The sequence below is a fragment of the Euwallacea fornicatus genome, chromosome 1 (genome assembly GCF_040115645.1).
Source record: "Euwallacea fornicatus isolate EFF26 chromosome 1, ASM4011564v1, whole genome shotgun sequence".
Classification (NCBI taxonomy): domain Eukaryota; kingdom Metazoa; phylum Arthropoda; class Insecta; order Coleoptera; family Curculionidae; genus Euwallacea; species Euwallacea fornicatus.
This window is the reverse complement of record NC_089541.1, coordinates 1,468,247-1,486,192: the sequence shown is the minus strand read 5'-3', so window position 1 is coordinate 1,486,192 and position 17,946 is coordinate 1,468,247. Positions and strand designations below refer to the sequence as shown.

General features: G+C 35.9%; 8 protein-coding genes across 13 annotated transcripts; 5 read left to right on the top strand and 3 right to left on the bottom strand.

The window, feature by feature from the left end:
• Nucleotides 1-56: 56 nt before the first annotated feature.
• Nucleotides 57-1,303, top strand: LOC136342639 (transmembrane protein 179). The gene is made up of 4 exons (XM_066288652.1): nucleotides 57-284; nucleotides 347-652; nucleotides 704-936; nucleotides 988-1,303. The coding sequence occupies exons 1-4, from the start codon at nucleotides 175-177 to the stop codon at nucleotides 1,041-1,043; spliced, it is 705 nt and encodes a 234-aa protein (XP_066144749.1). The 5' UTR covers nucleotides 57-174; the 3' UTR covers nucleotides 1,044-1,303.
• On the bottom strand, nucleotides 1,270-3,410 carry mst (misato mitochondrial distribution and morphology regulator). Of its 2 annotated transcripts, none has more exons than XM_066288559.1 (6): nucleotides 3,152-3,410; nucleotides 2,662-3,099; nucleotides 2,297-2,614; nucleotides 1,978-2,227; nucleotides 1,646-1,930; nucleotides 1,270-1,542 (listed from the first exon to the last, which is right to left on the bottom strand). In XM_066288559.1, the coding sequence occupies exons 1-6, from the start codon at nucleotides 3,308-3,310 to the stop codon at nucleotides 1,343-1,345; spliced, it is 1,650 nt and encodes a 549-aa protein (XP_066144656.1). In that variant the 5' UTR covers nucleotides 3,311-3,410; the 3' UTR covers nucleotides 1,270-1,342. The 2 variants fall into 2 exon arrangements, with proteins under 2 accessions (XP_066144656.1, XP_066144666.1); XM_066288569.1 differs by having other exon boundaries at nucleotides 1,415-1,542; nucleotides 1,586-1,930.
• A 103-nt stretch (nucleotides 3,411-3,513) lies between these two features.
• Nucleotides 3,514-5,963, top strand: Gle1 (nucleoporin GLE1). Its single transcript, XM_066288546.1, has 3 exons — nucleotides 3,514-5,188; nucleotides 5,470-5,696; nucleotides 5,748-5,963. Exons 1-3 carry the CDS (start codon nucleotides 3,688-3,690, stop codon nucleotides 5,880-5,882), a joined length of 1,863 nt encoding a protein of 620 aa, XP_066144643.1. The 5' UTR covers nucleotides 3,514-3,687; the 3' UTR covers nucleotides 5,883-5,963.
• LOC136343424 (uncharacterized) lies at nucleotides 5,960-6,373 on the bottom strand. The gene has a single exon (XM_066290149.1). It carries the CDS (start codon nucleotides 6,371-6,373, stop codon nucleotides 5,960-5,962), a length of 414 nt encoding a protein of 137 aa, XP_066146246.1.
• Nucleotides 6,374-6,691: 318 nt separating this feature from the next.
• Nucleotides 6,692-7,969, top strand: LOC136342646 (5'-deoxynucleotidase HDDC2). 3 transcript variants are annotated; one of them, XM_066288673.1, is made up of 4 exons: nucleotides 6,692-6,845; nucleotides 6,910-7,079; nucleotides 7,129-7,329; nucleotides 7,384-7,969. In XM_066288673.1, exons 2-4 carry the CDS (start codon nucleotides 6,962-6,964, stop codon nucleotides 7,647-7,649), a joined length of 585 nt encoding a protein of 194 aa, XP_066144770.1. In that variant the 5' UTR covers nucleotides 6,692-6,845; nucleotides 6,910-6,961; the 3' UTR covers nucleotides 7,650-7,969. The 3 variants fall into 3 exon arrangements, with proteins under 3 accessions (XP_066144770.1, XP_066144780.1, XP_066144762.1); XM_066288683.1 differs by having other exon boundaries at nucleotides 6,694-6,845; nucleotides 6,895-7,079; XM_066288665.1 differs by lacking the exon at nucleotides 6,692-6,845 and having other exon boundaries at nucleotides 6,852-7,079.
• Nucleotides 7,970-8,056: 87 nt separating this feature from the next.
• Edc3 (Enhancer of mRNA-decapping protein 3) lies at nucleotides 8,057-11,131 on the bottom strand. 3 transcript variants are annotated; one of them, XM_066288631.1, is made up of 9 exons: nucleotides 10,616-11,131; nucleotides 10,278-10,490; nucleotides 9,960-10,225; nucleotides 9,724-9,910; nucleotides 9,642-9,665; nucleotides 9,122-9,238; nucleotides 8,886-9,068; nucleotides 8,538-8,836; nucleotides 8,057-8,485 (listed from the first exon to the last, which is right to left on the bottom strand). In XM_066288631.1, the coding sequence occupies exons 2-9, from the start codon at nucleotides 10,427-10,429 to the stop codon at nucleotides 8,310-8,312; spliced, it is 1,404 nt and encodes a 467-aa protein (XP_066144728.1). In that variant the 5' UTR covers nucleotides 10,430-10,490; nucleotides 10,616-11,131; the 3' UTR covers nucleotides 8,057-8,309. The 3 variants fall into 3 exon arrangements, with proteins under 3 accessions (XP_066144728.1, XP_066144720.1, XP_066144739.1); XM_066288623.1 differs by having other exon boundaries at nucleotides 10,278-11,131; XM_066288642.1 differs by lacking the exon at nucleotides 9,642-9,665 and having other exon boundaries at nucleotides 10,278-11,120.
• A 299-nt stretch (nucleotides 11,132-11,430) lies between these two features.
• On the top strand, nucleotides 11,431-13,698 carry LOC136342619 (armadillo repeat-containing protein 6 homolog). Its single transcript, XM_066288614.1, has 7 exons — nucleotides 11,431-11,738; nucleotides 11,790-12,211; nucleotides 12,273-12,478; nucleotides 12,543-12,688; nucleotides 12,738-12,857; nucleotides 12,911-13,060; nucleotides 13,110-13,698. Exons 1-7 carry the CDS (start codon nucleotides 11,622-11,624, stop codon nucleotides 13,353-13,355), a joined length of 1,407 nt encoding a protein of 468 aa, XP_066144711.1. The 5' UTR covers nucleotides 11,431-11,621; the 3' UTR covers nucleotides 13,356-13,698.
• A 926-nt stretch (nucleotides 13,699-14,624) lies between these two features.
• Nucleotides 14,625-17,859, top strand: LOC136350673 (myosin-6-like). Its single transcript, XM_066302640.1, has 9 exons — nucleotides 14,625-15,006; nucleotides 15,081-15,210; nucleotides 15,257-15,398; nucleotides 15,453-15,631; nucleotides 15,680-16,552; nucleotides 16,800-16,997; nucleotides 17,047-17,267; nucleotides 17,319-17,545; nucleotides 17,602-17,859. The coding sequence occupies exons 1-9, from the start codon at nucleotides 14,930-14,932 to the stop codon at nucleotides 17,832-17,834; spliced, it is 2,280 nt and encodes a 759-aa protein (XP_066158737.1). The 5' UTR covers nucleotides 14,625-14,929; the 3' UTR covers nucleotides 17,835-17,859.
• The last annotated feature ends 87 nt before the right edge of the window (nucleotides 17,860-17,946 follow it).

Below are 17,946 nucleotides of genomic sequence, written 5' to 3'. Positions count from 1 at the left end.
ACGTCTACGACGAATTGATCATTTTTAATTGTCAATAAATGACATTCTTGTCAAAATCAGCTGACTGTCACATTTTATTATTTTCTTTATCGCATTTTTTATTCCTTTTTGTAAATAATAAAACTTAACTAAACCCACTTTAATGCGGTAAATAAATGCTGTTTTTAATTGAATATGGCGTTGACAAACATTCTCCTGCTAAGCCAAATCGCCGGTCATGTAGTCGCCCTCATCCTTTCTCTGTGCATCGTCGTCCCCATGAGTCTACAGCAAGATGACTTCAAGTGCGTAGTTCCCCTATTTTTTTTTGTTGATACTGAATCACTATATAATTGGGCTATTGCAGGGGGCACTGCTTGTTATTCTCCACTGGTGTCTGGCAAGAAACTGACGGACAGTTGGATGTAAACTGGGCCTCACAGGGTTATTGCAATTACACCATCTTCATAGGCGTTGCTCTCTTCCTTGTGGCAATTATCCAAATATATAGGCTATCCATGTTCCTATGGAGGGGCGTTGATAGCAGCTTTCTTTCTGCTTTTGTTGATGTTATAGTGGGCATATTCCTGAGTGCTGGTACAATCATTGCAGCCTGCATGATCACTTTTGGGTTCATGGCCTGGTGCGAGAACATGACTCAAAGGTTTCCTTCGTAAGTATTTTGCATATTTCTTTGGTACAGAAATCATAATATTGGGTGTAGATGTGAGTTTGCCGCAGGACAAGATATTGACCATAAGGATGGGATTAATACAAAAAATTTCTATATTGAGCTTGGAACTGCTCAATTTGGTGTATGGGGCTCATTTGCTGCATGGGTGGAGCTGACTGTGTGTGCTATTATTAAACTGCTACGCTATCACCAGTTGGAGAATATCAGAGTTTCAATGTATCGAGAAAGGCAGAGGCTTATCAATGAGAATGCAGATTCTCCAGGTAGAGGTCATTTAATATTTATCGAAGTGGTTCCAAGGAGAGTTTTTTTAGGGAGTTCCTTGGGACGAGAGTCAATCACCACTCAATCAACAGCCACTGCCGAGTGATTAGTTCGAGGTGCACGAGGAATACTACACTATCCCTATGTGTTTATTTACGCTATAATCCATATCACTTTGTTTTTACACCATGCTGTGTATAGGTTAGTTAGCATCTTTGAAATGACTTAAGTACCATTGGAGCTGGCTTGAAGTGATTGCGATTTCATTTGTGATATTGAGCTTATAATAGAAGCATTTAGATATATTATTTTTACAGTATTGTAGGTGACTGTTACTATAAATAAATAATTGTATATTATTGTTAAGTTCTCATTTTTATTAGATAAAATATTAAATTTTTAGTCTTAAACTAAATAATTGTCCTCATAATTCTCTTTAAAAGACAAAAGATCATTTAGAGACTCTTCGTATTCATCTCGTTCTAAAGCAAATTGGTGGAAGCGCGTTATTTTAAGTTTTGCAGCTTCGGAACGCAGAGATTCAAACATCGTTCCAATATCTGTTGATGAGTGAAAACCTGCTAAAACTGGAACGGAATCCACTTCTAAAAATAAACATTCCTCTGTTAATGATTAAAAAAACTACACTACTCTATAAGGAGAACAATAACTGAGTGAATGTACTATCCTCCCTATGATCACTCTTACTCGTAGTCTCAGCCCTAGGCGCCCAATGAACATTTCCATCAGCATTAATCCATTCATCAAAAAAAGCGGGAAAAGGATTTTTGGTCGGCATGGCTTTTGTTGCTGTTGCCACACTGCTTACTGAGGCGTAAGTGGTACACCCCAAATAAAATTCTAACATATCTTTAATAGTTTTACATTGATAGGCAGGCATGTCCCTTTGCTTGCCTGCTTTATTTGGAGGCTTTTTAAGGCGCACTTCTTCAATACCTCTCAGTGTCAAGTGCTGCATCACCCGCTCAGTACCTATAGTTGCCATGTAATATTTATATTTTAACATTTTAAATTCGCACCTATAGAGCACCTTGGCGCAAGGCTCTTGTAAAGAGGTCCTTCCCATAGATCAAGACAATCAATGAAATCTACATCTGCATTAAATGAGAAGGGAAGACAAAGACTTGCAGCTACACCCTTCCTGCCATTGGCAGTTAAATCACAGCTTAAATCTCCTAGAGACATGTTTGAGCCTTTTAATCTATATTTCAAAGTTGCAGTATCAAGAGCTGATGCTAAGATTGCACTTGAATGATAAGGCAATTTGTGCTAAAAACCCCATTTAATTGAATTGAGAAAATTTTAAATTTTTCTAAAGTTCACAAAAATTTAACTCACATTGAAACTTGTATGATAAAACTCTCTTGCAGTGCCTGGCTGCCTCCACCCATTTTGACTGGCACATAATGGTGCAAATATGCTACTGAAACTCACATATTTATTGAAACTCAATAGAGTATTGATCACTCTAACTGAATCATTCATAATTGAATAAACTTGCTCTTTAACAGTCTCAAAATCATTGTCAGGAAAATGGGCAGGAATGCTGGGGAAAACTAGCACTGACTTGTGTTCAAATTCATCATGCAGATATTCAAGACAGGCAGCTGAGAGCCCAGCAAATGCATTGGTGCAATCTGTAAGCACATGAAAACCCTGCTTTGCGTCATATTTTTTGTTAGTGAATCATAAACAGAACTCACTTGCAAACAATCACATTCTTCAAGATAGTTGCGAATTTTGTCAACAAAATTATCCTCAAAGCCAGTTTTCCACAATTCGGTCCCCAAAGAAAAGCTATCAAATGGAGTCTCAGGATTGCAGTGCTCATACTCATTTACAATATTAACACTCCTGGGATGTAGTCGAGAGTACAAATAATCAGACCACACTTTAACTTCATTTTCCAGTCCATAGTTTTTTCTCATCACAACCTCAGGTTTCTCTATTAGTAAATCATTTTGAAACTCATTTTTGAACTCTTTTTCTTCTTCTTTAACTTCAACTTTGGCACCTGGCCACTGTGTCGCAACCTCAGATGCATTTCCAGGTGAATCATAAAGTTCTCCCTCCTGAGTCAAAGTTCTAAGACTGCCTTTAAGATCTACCAACAACAGTCTCGGAGTATACGTCACACGGCCCTATAGTGTAGTTTTCATAGATTTTGTTTAAGAGTAAGATATAGGACCTTACTTGGGGGTTAAGGCCTTCTCGAAAGAGAACGTCATGGTCGATTTCCGAGGGTTTAGATGGGTTGTACTCAAAGCCGGACTCTTGAATGTTCCACCAGTGAGTACCTACGAAATTGCTGTAGTGGCCGAATTGGAACGTAAGTATCTCTCGTGCAGGCATGTTTAGTTATAATTTAGGGCGAGAGTAGAGTAGTTAAATGGAGTTAAATCAAACATTTTTAACAATAAAGTAAGGTTAACATGCATGCAGTGTACATAGAGAGTAAAAAGTGTAGTTCGCAATATGCGCGTTAAACATTGACCGGTTAGGTTTCCATGCGCAGACAGAACTTGTTAAGACGGCAACTGTCAATATATGATATTTGAAAATTAAGGTTAGTGATGGCGCTCTGCACCTTTTATGGATATGTTGTGTTTTGAATGAAAATCTCTATTTATTAAATTTTTGATACGTTCCATAATTTCTCAGAAAGCCCAACAAATGTCTAAAAAGCTTAAAACTAGCAATTTCCGATCTAACACAAGCTAAACTAAACCATGGACGAAGAGTTCGACGAACCCTTGAAAAGGGCGGTATTAAACAAGCTCTGCAAAATAACCCCATTCATTTCCGAAGTGACTATAGGCCCCGGTACCCTGCACAAACCCAAATCCCCACCTAGAGTTTCATCCCCCACTCCCTGCAAAAAACTCAAAGACAAACCTATAAAGACAAGCCCCAAAATCAAAAGAGGCTTGCCAACGAGACAGCTATTAAACTTGCTCGACTTAGAGCGCCAGGAGCATGCACAAAAGGCATTGAATGAGCGCGTCAACTTGTTCAAAAAATTCGAGAAAAGCCAGGAGGAAGTGGGAAAGCAAATGCGTCTAAAAGAGGAACAGTCTTTGATTGCAGACATGCAGAGGCATGAAATGATGATAGTTAAAGCTAGTCAGAAATTTGATACTGGGCAGTCAACTGCGGTTGTACACATGACCCATATAAGGGAGAATGCTTTGCTAAAGATGAAAGAAAGGCAGGAGAAATTTGAGGCAGAAAAATTGAAGCTTGTGAAAGATGTAGGGGTGCAGAAGATTTATACTAATATTGTGAGGTTCTACAAGGCGATTAATGGTACTATTGAAACTGCCAACGGTTGTGATCCTGAGGGACATAAGTGGTGTGAATCAGTGAAATTAAATAATGAGGAACTTGAGAAGTTAAATCTGAAAGTGCAGCAAGTGCAAACAAGTCTTGGTAGTGAACTAAGTGTAGATCAACTTAATGAGCTTGCACAGGAAAGTGAAGAAATTGCTCTAAAGGCTCGAAGTATATATGGTGACTATGTGACTCAAGTGCAGAGTTACATCCACCAGAAAGTGGTGGAAAAGGAATCAGTTACCAGCAGTCCTCCACCTCAACCTATTGCTCCTTCATCTCAAGTTGAATTGATCCCTCTCACAACCACTGACAACATTAGAATTAGCAAATATATTAGTTTGAAAGATCTCGAATCATATGAAACTGTAATGAAATTTCAGTCAGATTTAAAAGTACAACTGATGCAAATTGAAACAGACCCTGCTTTCAAAGCATTCAGAATTGACTTAAAGAAAGCTATAAACATTCCTGTAAACTCCATATCAGGCATCAATTCTGAGCATCTCTTGGACAAGTACCAAAGGCTGCATGGCCTATTGGCAGGGCAGTCGGTTAATGTTGGTGATAAACAAGTAAATGCATCAAGGCATCCTCAAGGCAGGGTTTTTTGCATGGACTTTCTAGCCAGGAAGTTTGTCATGCAAGGAGACATAATTGTGTCAAGTAGCCCTGAGTCGGCATTTAGTTATGCAACTGTAATGTTGTCTTTGTGGAATGATTTTTTAGAGTTTGGTCAATTGTTGCTTGCATATTTTTACCAGTTTTGCCCATATTTAGTGCCATACTATATTCCAAGGCAGGTGGGAGATAGTGATCAGGAGTTTTATACTAAGTTGGGATACCAGTATAAGGATGGGGAGATTGAGGCACAGGATAAGTTTCTTAAAAGGATGAGAGGTATGGGTAGTTAACAGGAAAGGTTTTCCTATAACACCAAAATAGGGTCCTTGCAAAATGGATATTACTATTTATATAATTATGTGTCTCACCTCATTGACTAAACATGGGTCTTTATTAAAATTAATTTCTAATTTATTTGTTACAAAAAGAATTAATTAGGTAATCTTTTATAATTGTTCTTATTTTCTTTTCTGTCTATTCCAGTGTAAGCTTTCAAATGTACACATATCAGCTTGGAATCAATTTTATGTTTTATTTGCCATCCTCCTTTATTACAGGAATAATGAGGCTTTTTTTTGCCTTAACACTCTCAAAACCAAAAGAAGGCCAAGTATCCCCATTCAACTTAAAACAAAGTTGGAAATGGTTAGCTTCATTCTTAAAGTTAAATCCACAAGTAGACATCTCAGCAACAGCTTTACATGTCTTCCTTGAAACAGTAGGTTTCCAAATGAAGGCCTCATATGGGGCAGCTTTCGAAAGGATTATACAAATTATAGCCAAAGTATGTTTTCTTTTTGATTGTGTGTTTATTAACTACATAATTAATTTTCAGACTTTTATTTCAAAATGTCATGAAGCAAAGTGCTCAGGGGGAGCATTAACTCGACTAGAGCTTCTTGTTAGTCAATACTTGCAAACTCACAAGTTTGAACAGCCAGATGGCTATATAGAGAATCCCAAATGGTAACAACTTTATTACTTAAATATACAGAAGAACAACTTTTATGTAAAATTCAAATTATTTTTAAATATATTTTTTAACACTCAAGTGCCACTTTGACTTTTAATCACAAGTCTTTTATCTTTCAAATTAAAAGCTTCCAACTCAACCTTATTAATCCTCCATACTTCTCCTCCCTCCTCTTTCATAACCGATATAAACATAGTCCCTGTTTGCTTAGGCCCTCTAATGGGCACTACAAAATTTGCTATATTTCCTTTGATATAGTTTTTAGACTGATCAGACACATTTATATGGCCGTCCTTGATGGGTTGTCCCAATAAATGGACTGCTGCCGGATGGTTTCGGACTAGTAGCAGAGCTTCATTGTAGAAAGGGGCTGATTTCACATTTGATTCAATTTTGTTTTTTGCGGCGTACCCCATCATTATTGTGGCGATGCCTCCAATTGAGGCAATTTTCACCAGTTTCATGTTGGTAGTAGAGATTTTACCCATTTTTATTGGGAATAAAGAACAAAATTGCAAAATTTGTTTTAGTTTGAGGTTATGGGCTTTTTTGAGGTAGAAGAATTTGAATGAATGAAGATGATATAAAATATCTGTCAAATAATCGGGTAAATAGATTGGGTAATGAATACAATGTAGATAACGATTTTACCCACATAGGATTTACTTGTTATAAGTTGATTTAAGGGATACATATAACACCACGATAGTCATAAATTCCCTGTATTTGGTATCAGTCCTATACAGAACTGATATTTTTCATTTTCTATATACTCTACTAAACTAGTTGAACAGTTCTAATGTACTCTGTGTCAGTACACTCAATATTTGAATCTGACTTTGGCTTTAACAATCTTCAACAAAGGGCGCGAAAGAAATTGGTTGGTGCAGGTACTCTTTCTGAGATTGAGAGATTGAAATTAGAAAGCAATTTTTTTCATATAGAATTAAAACGTCAAAGGTTTGTAGTTCAATGATGTAAACATATGCTGACTGTGCCACTTATATAGAGTTTACGATTATAGCCACCGCCCTTCCCATTAAAATCAAACCCAAGAATTTTCGTGAAGTAAAATCATGGACAGTTTAAACCCTGCAGAAGTGCTGAAATTTCTAAAATTTGTTAATGATCTGAAGCACCTACCGCGCAGGGGTTGGATATTTTCGAAGATCCAGAATCATGAGTCAATATCAGGTAAATAACATAGGACAACAAACAATAGAAAAGTTAAAATATTTTAAAGGACACATGTATGCAATGGCCCTGATGACTTTTCTATTGGCAAATGACTCAAAGCTAGACCGCCTAAAGTGCCTTCAACTGGCTGTAGTCCACGATTTGGCAGAATCTATTGTAGGGGACATAACTCCTTGTGATGGTATATCTGTAGCTGAGAAGCACATAAGAGAGGATGTTGCCATGAAGACAATTACCAGTCATATTGGTAATTGGTATATGAGGTAAAATTAAGGAAACATGTCTTAGAGATGCTTTTTAGGTGCTGCAGGACTTTTAATATACAATTTGTATAAGGAATATGAGGCTAAGGAAACGCCTGAGGCAAAATTTGTTAAAGACTTGGATCGATTTGATTTGTTGTTTACTGCAGCAGAGTATGAGAAACGAGATAATACTCCCTTGAAGTGCCAGGAGTATTTTAACAATTTGCAGGGAAAATTTGAGGATCCTTTTATAAAGAAACTGGTGGCTTTAGTGGAGGAGGGACGAAAGCCACTTTGCAATGGAGCAGACACAAAAAAATGAAAAATGTTGTTGTGTTGTTGTTTTAGAGAGTATTTATTATTTTTTTAATACTTTTCAGTGCTACTTTTTTGACATAAAATTGCTTACGTTTGTTTTTTCTAGAAATAAAGACACATTATTAGCTAATGCGCTCCTACTTGTAATGAAAATCAGTTTTGGAAACTGCACTTACCTTAATCCAGATATTTATTGTTCTATTGCTACCATTGATTTTTGCTTTTTTTGATGTTTATAATAAAAAGTTAGAAACATGTTTAGTATAATTCAAATTTTATCTTAATTTTTCACATTATGAAATAAAGAGACATTTGTTTCACCAAGCAGAAAAACAATAAATTTATTCCTGAAGCTGCAGAGTTGAAAATGGGCATATGAAGGCTTCTCCACTATTGTGAAATGAAACACTATTTCTTTCAGATGACAACTTTATTGTGGAAGATTGTGTAAATAAAAATCAAACCATCCTTTTTTCAGCATTTAGAACATTTTGCATTCAGCATGCAAATATTTGCTTGAAAAGGTGATATAATTACAAAATAAACAATTAATAATCTTAATAAACACAATAAAATACATTTTATAAAATCCTGTCCAGGCTTAAGGCCCTCTTATTTTCCCTCCACAATATTGTTGTCGGGGGCATAGACCCCACCACACGCGTCATTCGTGCGGATGCAACGAAATGGTATTTTTAGGTCCGAAGGGACTTTTGTACTTTATCCCCACTTCATTAAAAATATCCACCGGAACCCCTAGATTGGTCAAATAGAGTTGACCATTAACGGAAGAGTGGGGCAGCGGTAGTACTGGCAATAGAGAGATTTTCGGAAAAATTCCTGTAAAAATTACCTATTTAGAAACATATATAATTACATGCAATAATCTAACCAGGAGTGCCACAAGATGGCGGATCTAGAGCCAAAACTGGAGCTTTGTTTTTATTTACCCACTCTGCGAGCTGAGGATACCCCTTAGGGGCCTCAGCGTCCGTGTCAGAGAGAGCACAAATAATCAAGTCAGTGTTGCTTGGAAGCTCTGGAACTATTGTAACAGTCCTATTCCTGGTCAACATATACAAAGACAGTTCTTTTTTTATAGTTCCACTCTCCAAAGACACACAAAAGACTATGGTCCGAACTCCGTGGGAAGTCAGTTGCCGAGCAGTGTTAATTCCTGCAGCTCCCTGCCTGGAATTTCACTATAAATATCGCATACAAAAACAAGAAAACATATTACTTGTGAGGCCCACAGAGCACCACCACAGTGGGCAATTGGTGCATGTTATTAGGATTGAGTCGGTGCCCTCCTCCGATTAACTGAATCGCAATCTCCGCCGCAGCAGTTCCGAAGAGTTCTAGATGTTTATCGCAGGTTAGACCCGCCTTTTCGGCAGCCTCAAAGAGTCGTTTTCGTAGACTTCTATACGAGGGAAATATGCAGTAGTTCGCGCATCACGAGGTGGAAATACTTACTTTGAGATACAAGGAATAATTAGTCCGTCATCAGTTACGTATTCGTTAAACTCTTGTTTTGGCACGATGATTTGACGAGTTGATATCGGTTGTGGGGCGATTACGTTCTCGTCATGTCTAGAATGATTGTTATATAATTACTATGATTATTTAGTTTTAATATAGAATTTTATAAGAAACTAATCTGATTTTGAAATTGAAAGCCAATAGAAGGGATGTCTGTAACATTCACTGTTATACTGGGCATCCATGATTTTATAATATAAAAAGTTAACAAGTTTTGATTAAAAATAAAACTAATATTGTCAAATATTTTTAATAATATATATAAAAAATGTCTATAATACTTTGCAATTATAGAATACATCTACTGGCTTTAATAAAGGCATTCTTACAGAGATCTCATATTTTTTAAACCTCCAAATTTTAGTGAAAATTTAATAATAGGACACATTAATACAAGGCAAATGTTGGGAGAACTGCTGCTCAAAAACACCCATTTACATCTAATATACATTACCTGTATTTATTCCAATTAAGCACACTGTCAGAAGAAACTATTTAATTCCTATAAGAACCTTTCAAAAACTCCCTAAACGCACCTGTACTTTTTTCTGTTCTCCACATTACGAACCACATCAGGCCTCTGCGAATTGAGCTCCTCCCAAATGGCTTGTTTATCAAAAAGTGCCAAATTCTTTTCAAAATCAAAATCTCTTTTTACCCGGTGATCTAAAGGAGATCCAAAACACTCCTCATCTTTCCAGCTTTTGCTCCATTGTTTACCACCTTAAAACAACCTCACTAAACATGTTTTAATTACATAACATATAACTACCTTTCTGTCCCCCTTTCCTATTAGGTGTGTTGTTTTTAAAAGACAAATTTACACTTTCTTCAAACCTTTTGCTCAAATCAATATCAATAGGTTTACTCTTATTGAGAACCCCATTTTGGCTTTGTTGTTTTGAACCTGAAGCCTCAGAGGTACTGTGTGATCTCGCTGCACGTTTGGGAATCGGTTTGGCGATTGTAACAATGCTATGTTCCTGTTGCTCTTCAACAGTTTTTTCTATGAACTTTATATCCACAATATCAGCTGCCCTGTAGCATTCTTTATAACTGGAAATTGCTGAGGGAATCAGGTGGGTTTTACCTTATCTGAACTTGCCCCTGGCAAGGAAATCCGTCGCAAAATGCTTTAGTTAGAGTAATTTTGTTCTGGTTCGCTTCACAAATTTCTCCTTGGAAAGTACCAAGCTCTTCACAGCATTTTATTGATACCATAGAGCCTATCCATTGTGCCATTTTTTTACAAATATTTATGACACAGGATCAAGTAAGAATCGAGTGATATTTTATCAATTGTCTGTAAAAAGAGGCACAATGAAAAATAAAAATGTGGGTTAAGGAAAAGTAGCTTGCGGAAGAGTTGAAGAGTCTCCAAGCAGTGGAAGCACGGTGGGTTAATGGGGTGAAATAATACCGTTTTACCTTTAATTTTTAGGGATTAATAGTAAAAATATTTCGAAGTTTAATAAAAATATAGAGAAATTTCCCTGCGGCCTAAGTGTAATTTCACATTTGTCAATGGACATAATGTTGCCGTTTAGTAAAGGAATAAGAAATCGACACAGGATTAATGATTTATCCAATTGCGAAAATATTTACATATTTTGCTTATTCATGAAAACTTCAATGATTTTATGCTTATAGACGTATTTATGCAAGTGTAATCAATTTTAACTAATTATTCTTTTCAAAAACATTAGCTGTTATCTGGGTGAATACGTGATAAGTTGAGAAATTTTCAACAATCTGACAATATGGGTGTAAAATAGCTGATTTTATTGGGGTATCTGACAACGTTGTCATATGGTTAGTATGTTTTCGATGAAATATTTACTTAGAAGCAAAATTAATATCTATGTTAGTTATTTATCTCAGGCAATTGAATTAAATCATCAAATAATCTATAAATTATCGGTTATGAAATGAGAAATAAAATATTTTTATCATTGCAGCTCATATTTCTTAACTTTATGTCAACACTGTGCTACACATATTGGAAACGGTTTTCACCTGAGTATCAAAGATGTCGTCTAAATAACTTTTCGAATATTTTTTTATGTTACATTACTTCTAAGAAGTCTTAAATAAAATTAAGATTTATTTATTTAAAAGTGAACTTAAATGCAGCTCTACTTATGAAAAAATTAGTATTACCCAATCAATTTAATTTTAATCGCATTTTCTCGCCGTGGCGCCACCTTTTAATCAAGAATCAAGCGAAATATTTAACGCCATTCTGTCAAACTGACACTGACAACTATTTTATTTATTTTTAATTTATAAGTGAATTTAGAAACTCTTTCTGTTGTAATTTATGAATTAAACCATCTGTATCACAGACTTCAAATTATTCTTCCACAATAAAGGTTCCCATTATCTCACACCCGCCTCTGAAATTACAATTCGTGAACCTGAATTTCTCTCCAACATGGTGCTAGAAATCACTCAAGAAACCTTCGATAGTGCCGTTAAGGAGAACGTTGAAATTTTGGGCCTCAGCGAGGAGGAGGCCCTCGACGAGGCAATTAAGCAATTTAAAGCACAGGTAAATATTCTTGTCACCACTAATGACAGAATCAAATTTCTTATGAAATAGGGAGTTGATCTCGGCAAGATTTCTACACAACCAATGTCAAAGAAAGAGTTTGAAAACCTAACAACTGCAATTGAGCAGCTAAGAAAGCTGCAAGAGTTAAAGGGCAGTCCTGAGAAGGTTAATACCATTCTGGAACAATTGAAGAATGAGTGTGACAAGGGACTACCACAGAAAGTAGCAGCAGGCAAAGCTGATTTATATTACATCCTTTTGAATACTTATGAAACTTTCAAAGATAAAGTCAATAGAACCAATGTCTTGAAAGCTCTTATTGCCTTGATGACTAAACAACCAGATTTGCTTGATGATAGAGGGGTGCAATTTATCATTAATAATTTAAAGGACCATAATCAAGACCTGAGCTTACAGTGTCTAATTTTGAAGTGGACTAAAGTGTGCTGTATTTTGCATGAATTAAATAGGTATAAGTATCATTATTTGGATTTGAATTGTATAATTATAATAATTTTCATTGCGGTTTAGACAAAAGATCTTTGAAGCTCATATTTTGGATATTTTGAAAGACTTTTTAAAAGACAACAGCCCTGTAGAGCTGATAAGGGACACTCTATCATTATGCAGGGCACTGGTGTTGGATGATGATGTACGTGTTGAGTTTGGCAAGGCTCATGAGCATGCTCGTATTATTGCCACTGAAACCTTGTGCTCCATTATGTCTCTGTTATGTAGTAAGTTTAATCCCCCCAAACTATTTTATAGTATTTGTTTCATTAATTTAATTTCCATGCAAAGAGTTCAAAGGAGAAGAGCAACTCAATTATGATATAATGCTGACTCTGACAGCTCTGATGGTTAGGACTGAGTTTTGTAAAAATGTCGATGATGCAGGGGGCTTGGATTGCATTAAATCTGTAATGGAAAGTTTTTCTAGTAGTGACGTAAGTTGAAACCTGAGTTAATTCAGAGAGAAAAATTTTTTGTGCTTAGAAAATCATCAGACAGAGCTTTAAATTAATTAAAGCTCTGGCAGGCAATGATGACTGCAAGGTCCACATGGTTAAACAGGGTTATGCAGGAGGAATTAACGACTCTATACTGAATAATATTGTAAGAATTAATGTAATGTACTTTTATTTAAATAATAAAAATAAGCTTTGCAGGAAAACCCTCAAACTGTGACTGCAGGCTTGGCGGCTATTGCAGCCCTAACATTGAGAAATCCTGATAACAGCAAAGCCTTTTACGAAGCGGGAGCTCCCGATGTTATCGTTAACGCAATGAAGTATCACATGGATCAAAAAGCGCTTCAAGTATGCCGCAAGAATTTATAGTTTCATTTCTAATAATGTGTGCTTATAGAAAACAGGAAGCTGGGCTATAAGAAATATGGTCTCCCGAAGCAAGTATCAAACTGGTAAATTTCTAGAATTGGGGGTGGAAGACGTGCTCTGTCAGGACATTCAAAAATTTAAGGATATTGAATATGATATCAAAGCAGCGCTTCGCGATTTGGGGTGCAACGTGACTTTGAAAGAGGAGTGGACGGGCAAGGGGGGCGCTTTGACTACAGGCCTGACGCGGCGCGACGACAACAAAGAGAATTGAGGCTTTAAGATTAACAAAAAAGGCTGCTTTAATCTCTGCTCTGCTGTACAACCAGTTGGAAATGATGCTTTAATGACACGTTAACTAATAATTTTTTTAACTTTTTTATACCACTTTTTAACTGAATGATTGATCATTAAAACAACTCACGTAAACGAGGAAATATCAAAGACGTCTTGAATAAATTTATCTGTTATATGTTGTCAATTATATACTTGATGATACATAGCAAATGACTTAATCAACGCCCTACATTTACAATTCTCCTTTCTTAAGATGCGTTTTTAATGATCACCGTTTATGTGAGACATGAAAGCTTAATAAATAATGATTTTTTATTCAAGTTTGTTCTTATTTTTTCTACATTGATTGTGCAACATACAATTGTCCCACAATTACCTGTTGGTATGGAAAAACTCAGGCCCTCTGTATACTCTATGACCTATATATTCCCCACCTTTAACAACTCTGGCCGTGATAAATGCGAGGCGTTCTTAGCTTTACGGTGTAAAATCCCTGATAAAACACCAAAACTACTTATAGAATGCATGTTACCTCTAAGATCATTTAGACAGAAATCCTTGATTGTCCGTGATTAGACACTCGGACGTATTTATCTGTTCGCTGCATGGGCGATATAAAGCTTGTAGCTCAAGGAAGAAATAGTTAAAAGCAAGAAAACGAATTGGTGGTCCAGTGTAGGAAGTTTGAGAACGAAGGACAATAATTTGAAATCAATCCGTGGAAAAGACCTTGGAAGCGTGTGATGGAAAACCACAAAGTTAATATTATTGGAAAAACCAGAAAAGATTATAAGTTGGAGATGTCGTATAGAGCTATCTGTTGGGTGGATCTGCGGAGAATCGTTGGAAAGCTATCTGAGAGCGCAAGTACAACGTGAGGCGGTTTCCAGGATTTGGGGCCGTTAAAGGGACTCTTTTGGGACATGAAAGAAGATATGTCGTTGAGGAAAAGGAATAGTAAAATTCATTTTGCCATAAATTGGTAGAAGACGATGAGAAGTAATATGTATTCGTCTAATATTATACTTGATGACTGGTTAAAATATAAGTGCAAACTGGTTCAACTGCGTTGCCGCAAGTCTTAAACGAGTATATAGGGTTGCCTAATAAAAAAAAACATAATTTCATAATTAATTTAATCCACGGAATAACATTGGCAATGGTGTATTAATGTGATTGTTCTAAAAACCAATTCATACTTAGTCGTTCTTATTATATTGTTCGCATATTATTTATTCTTAAATTTTGCCAATGAAGTCAACTTTATATATTCAGCTGTAAATTCATATAATTTCTTAAAATTACACAATAAAAAATCAACCAATAGCCCAACACACCACATTGCCAAAAATTAGATCTCTCAATCATTTTAATCAATTGTCTTATCAAATTTGACATAGTTGACCGTTATAATTTGTTTATATTTCAAAAGTTTTGAGTTTGTTTTCTTGTAATGTGGAATAAATAAAGGTTGTTTTTGAGCTATTTTTTGCTCAAACAACTTATAAATTTACATACTGATTAGTCATTTGAAGCTTTACGGGGTAAAACATGGATATGCATGAAGAATTAGTAAAATGGGTTCGAAAAATGGGCTACACCGGAAGCATTCCAGAAAACCTATCCTGGCAAGTATTTAAATTATATTTTAACTATATTTCCAACCCCTAAACTAATTGCCATGTTTTTTTATAATATCTAGCATATGCAACAATTCAACTCGCCTTTTATGGGAAGACTTAATACGAAATTGCTGCCCTAAACAAGAAGTGGAAAGGATCCGAAGGGACATTATTCTTCATAGATTAAACTCAAAATCTCTAGACGAACAGGTCAGTTTAAGACTCTCACTGCACTTTACATTACTTTTTATTTTAGGACCATTTTCCATACAAAAATAAAGAAATTGAGATTTACAAGCAGAAGCAGCATCTAGAGTTTAGATTGAAAACTTTAAAAAGTAATATAAGGGAAAAAAAGCTTTTGTTTGAGGGGTTGACTAATAAATGTATCTTAAAAGGTATTTTATTGAGTGCCCAAGTTTCGGAGTCATAATGAGATTGGTTATGTGTAGATGTGTCTGTGAAGGCTCTTGATGAAAAAATTGATGAGTGTGAGCAAAGGAGGTTTTTGCTTGACTGTAAGCAGAAACAGGTGCAGCTGCAGATATCTCAAGTAGAAGACATGCTAGTGAAGCTTAAGAACGTCACTCCAATTGAGGGCAGGGATGATTCAAAATCTCAAAATATTAATGTAATATTTTTTTCCTTATTAACCCTTCAAGCTCAATACTTCTTTTAGGAGACATTAGAACATTGTGCAGTGAAGCTTGAAAAAATGATTTTGGAAGAACAGATATTGAAATGGGAAAAGCTGCCTAAAGCTCCTGCTGATGTTAGTCAATCTACAAGAAAAGATCCAAAACATGAAAGCTCAATTGCAATGTTTCTGTCCATGCGGGAGAGGGAAAATTTTGATGAAATAACTAACAGCTGCAAGAAGCAGCACCAACAGTCTTCAAAGACTATTTCAAAGACTCATATCAAAGTTAAACAGAGATTGTTTGACACTTCAAGGGTCATAATTCAGAATTCCGATAAAACCATTTCTGACTGTGACACATCAAATTTTCATATATTATCTACTATCAGTGATATGGAGGCAACCCCAGAGAGAACCATTGACATCTCAAAGTGTGAATCTCTGGGTCTACTACCCAATAATTTTCTGGAAGATTTGAAAGAAGACCAATCATTTCTTTCAAGCTATGCAAACTCTGAAATTTTAGATAATATGTTTACCCCCCTGGTGGCAGGGATATCTGAAAGATTCAGCTTTAAAATCCCAAAAACTTTGCAGAAAAAATCTGAAAGTAACAAAACCAAACTCTATAAAAATTCCTCGGTTAATAAACTTGTGGAAGAGCTCTTGCACAATAACAATCAAGAGCTAATTTTTCAAGTATTAGAAAAACAAAAGGAGAGTTTGAAAGAAAAATTTTTGGAACTATCAGTTCAAGATAGTGAGGCCGATGAAAATATTGTCAAAGTTACTGATGAAGATGTGTCAAAGTTGCACTATGTACATATTGAGACTGAGCTGAATATTGTAAAGCAGAAGGGGGAATTAAAAGAGCTAGTTATGAAAATTGGACGGAAGAAGATGCATTTGTTGGTGAGTTTATTATTAACAAGTGTTTAACAGTAAAAATTTTCATTTTGAGGGAACAAAAGAATGTGGAAGTATTGGCAATATAGATGATATTTTCGCAAGATTTATGTAAAAATATCATTTTTCTATAATTTTATTAACATTTGACAACGTCGTACGAATATTTTATATTTATCGTGATTCATTCAATTTTTTGTCAGCCAAGCAAATGAATTTTGTCCATGTTTCTATTACTTTTTTTGCCTTTTAGGCCTCATTTGAGCTCAAACCAAATCGTATTAAATTGGAAGAGTGGCTTGAAGCCTATTTAAATCAGATCGCCTTGGACTCCTCAATAAATGCCATTAAAAAACAGTTACGGGAGGTAAACGCCTCAAAATCCCAACACAGCGATGACAACGATCTGAACGTTTTGGCATCGAAAAAACTGAAAATTAAGACTGAAATTGTACGTTGCATTTTGGTCTTTATGGTCGAGATAAATCTATTATTTATAGGCGAATAAAATGAAGTTAATTCAGTGGATGGTGGAAATGCTGCGTGAAAGTCATGAAACCATTGCGGTGACCAGAGAGACAGTTCAAAATAGTCTTTGGCAACTGCGCGCTTTGACTCTGAATACTGATTGGATGAATCCCTTGTTAGGGGATATTACCAGTGTAGAATTACAAGTTTTTCAGAAGTTTCCTTTGAATTTCTACAGAAGATGCTCCCATACGTAAGCGGAGACATCTTTTAGCAACAAAGAAATTATATCACTATATTGTAGCGATCCAGAAGTGTTTTACAGGGATTTGTGCTCTGGAAATCTGCCGGATGTGTCTGAGATTTCATCAAGGGACTTGCAAATGCTTATAGAGATACTCAGAAGTCCTCTGCAGCCGCCGGAAGTACTTTTGCTCGATTTCCTGAAGAGCAAGAGAATGCTCGAGTGCTTGAGAGACATTAAACAGAGGCAACATAAACAGGACTTTTTGCCTGAAAATTTCAGAAAATGTATGTTCATCAGTCTTCTTTCAATGGGTTTCTTTTATAAGAAAAAAATACTATAGATTCGCTTGAAGACCTGAAAACCCAAGAGAGTTATCTAGATTATGCAGTCGATAAACTGAAGTCTTTGATGCTTTCTTCGAGTGCTGCCAAGACGCTGGGAGTGGGGGATTGGGTCAAGCAAACCATGGAAATTTGGTCGGAGATGCCCTACAAGGACTTTATTTCGGTGAAAAGGGAGGTAGAAGGGCACGGGTTTCAGTATTACAAAAAGAGGCTGGCTAGATTTTTGTGATTTTTTGTAAAAATTTATAAATTTAGTCGTCCGAAGTTTTTTTTGCATATTTTGAGAATTTTTAGCACTGGCAACACGGTTTAGTAGAAGATGACGTGGTCTTTGACAATAA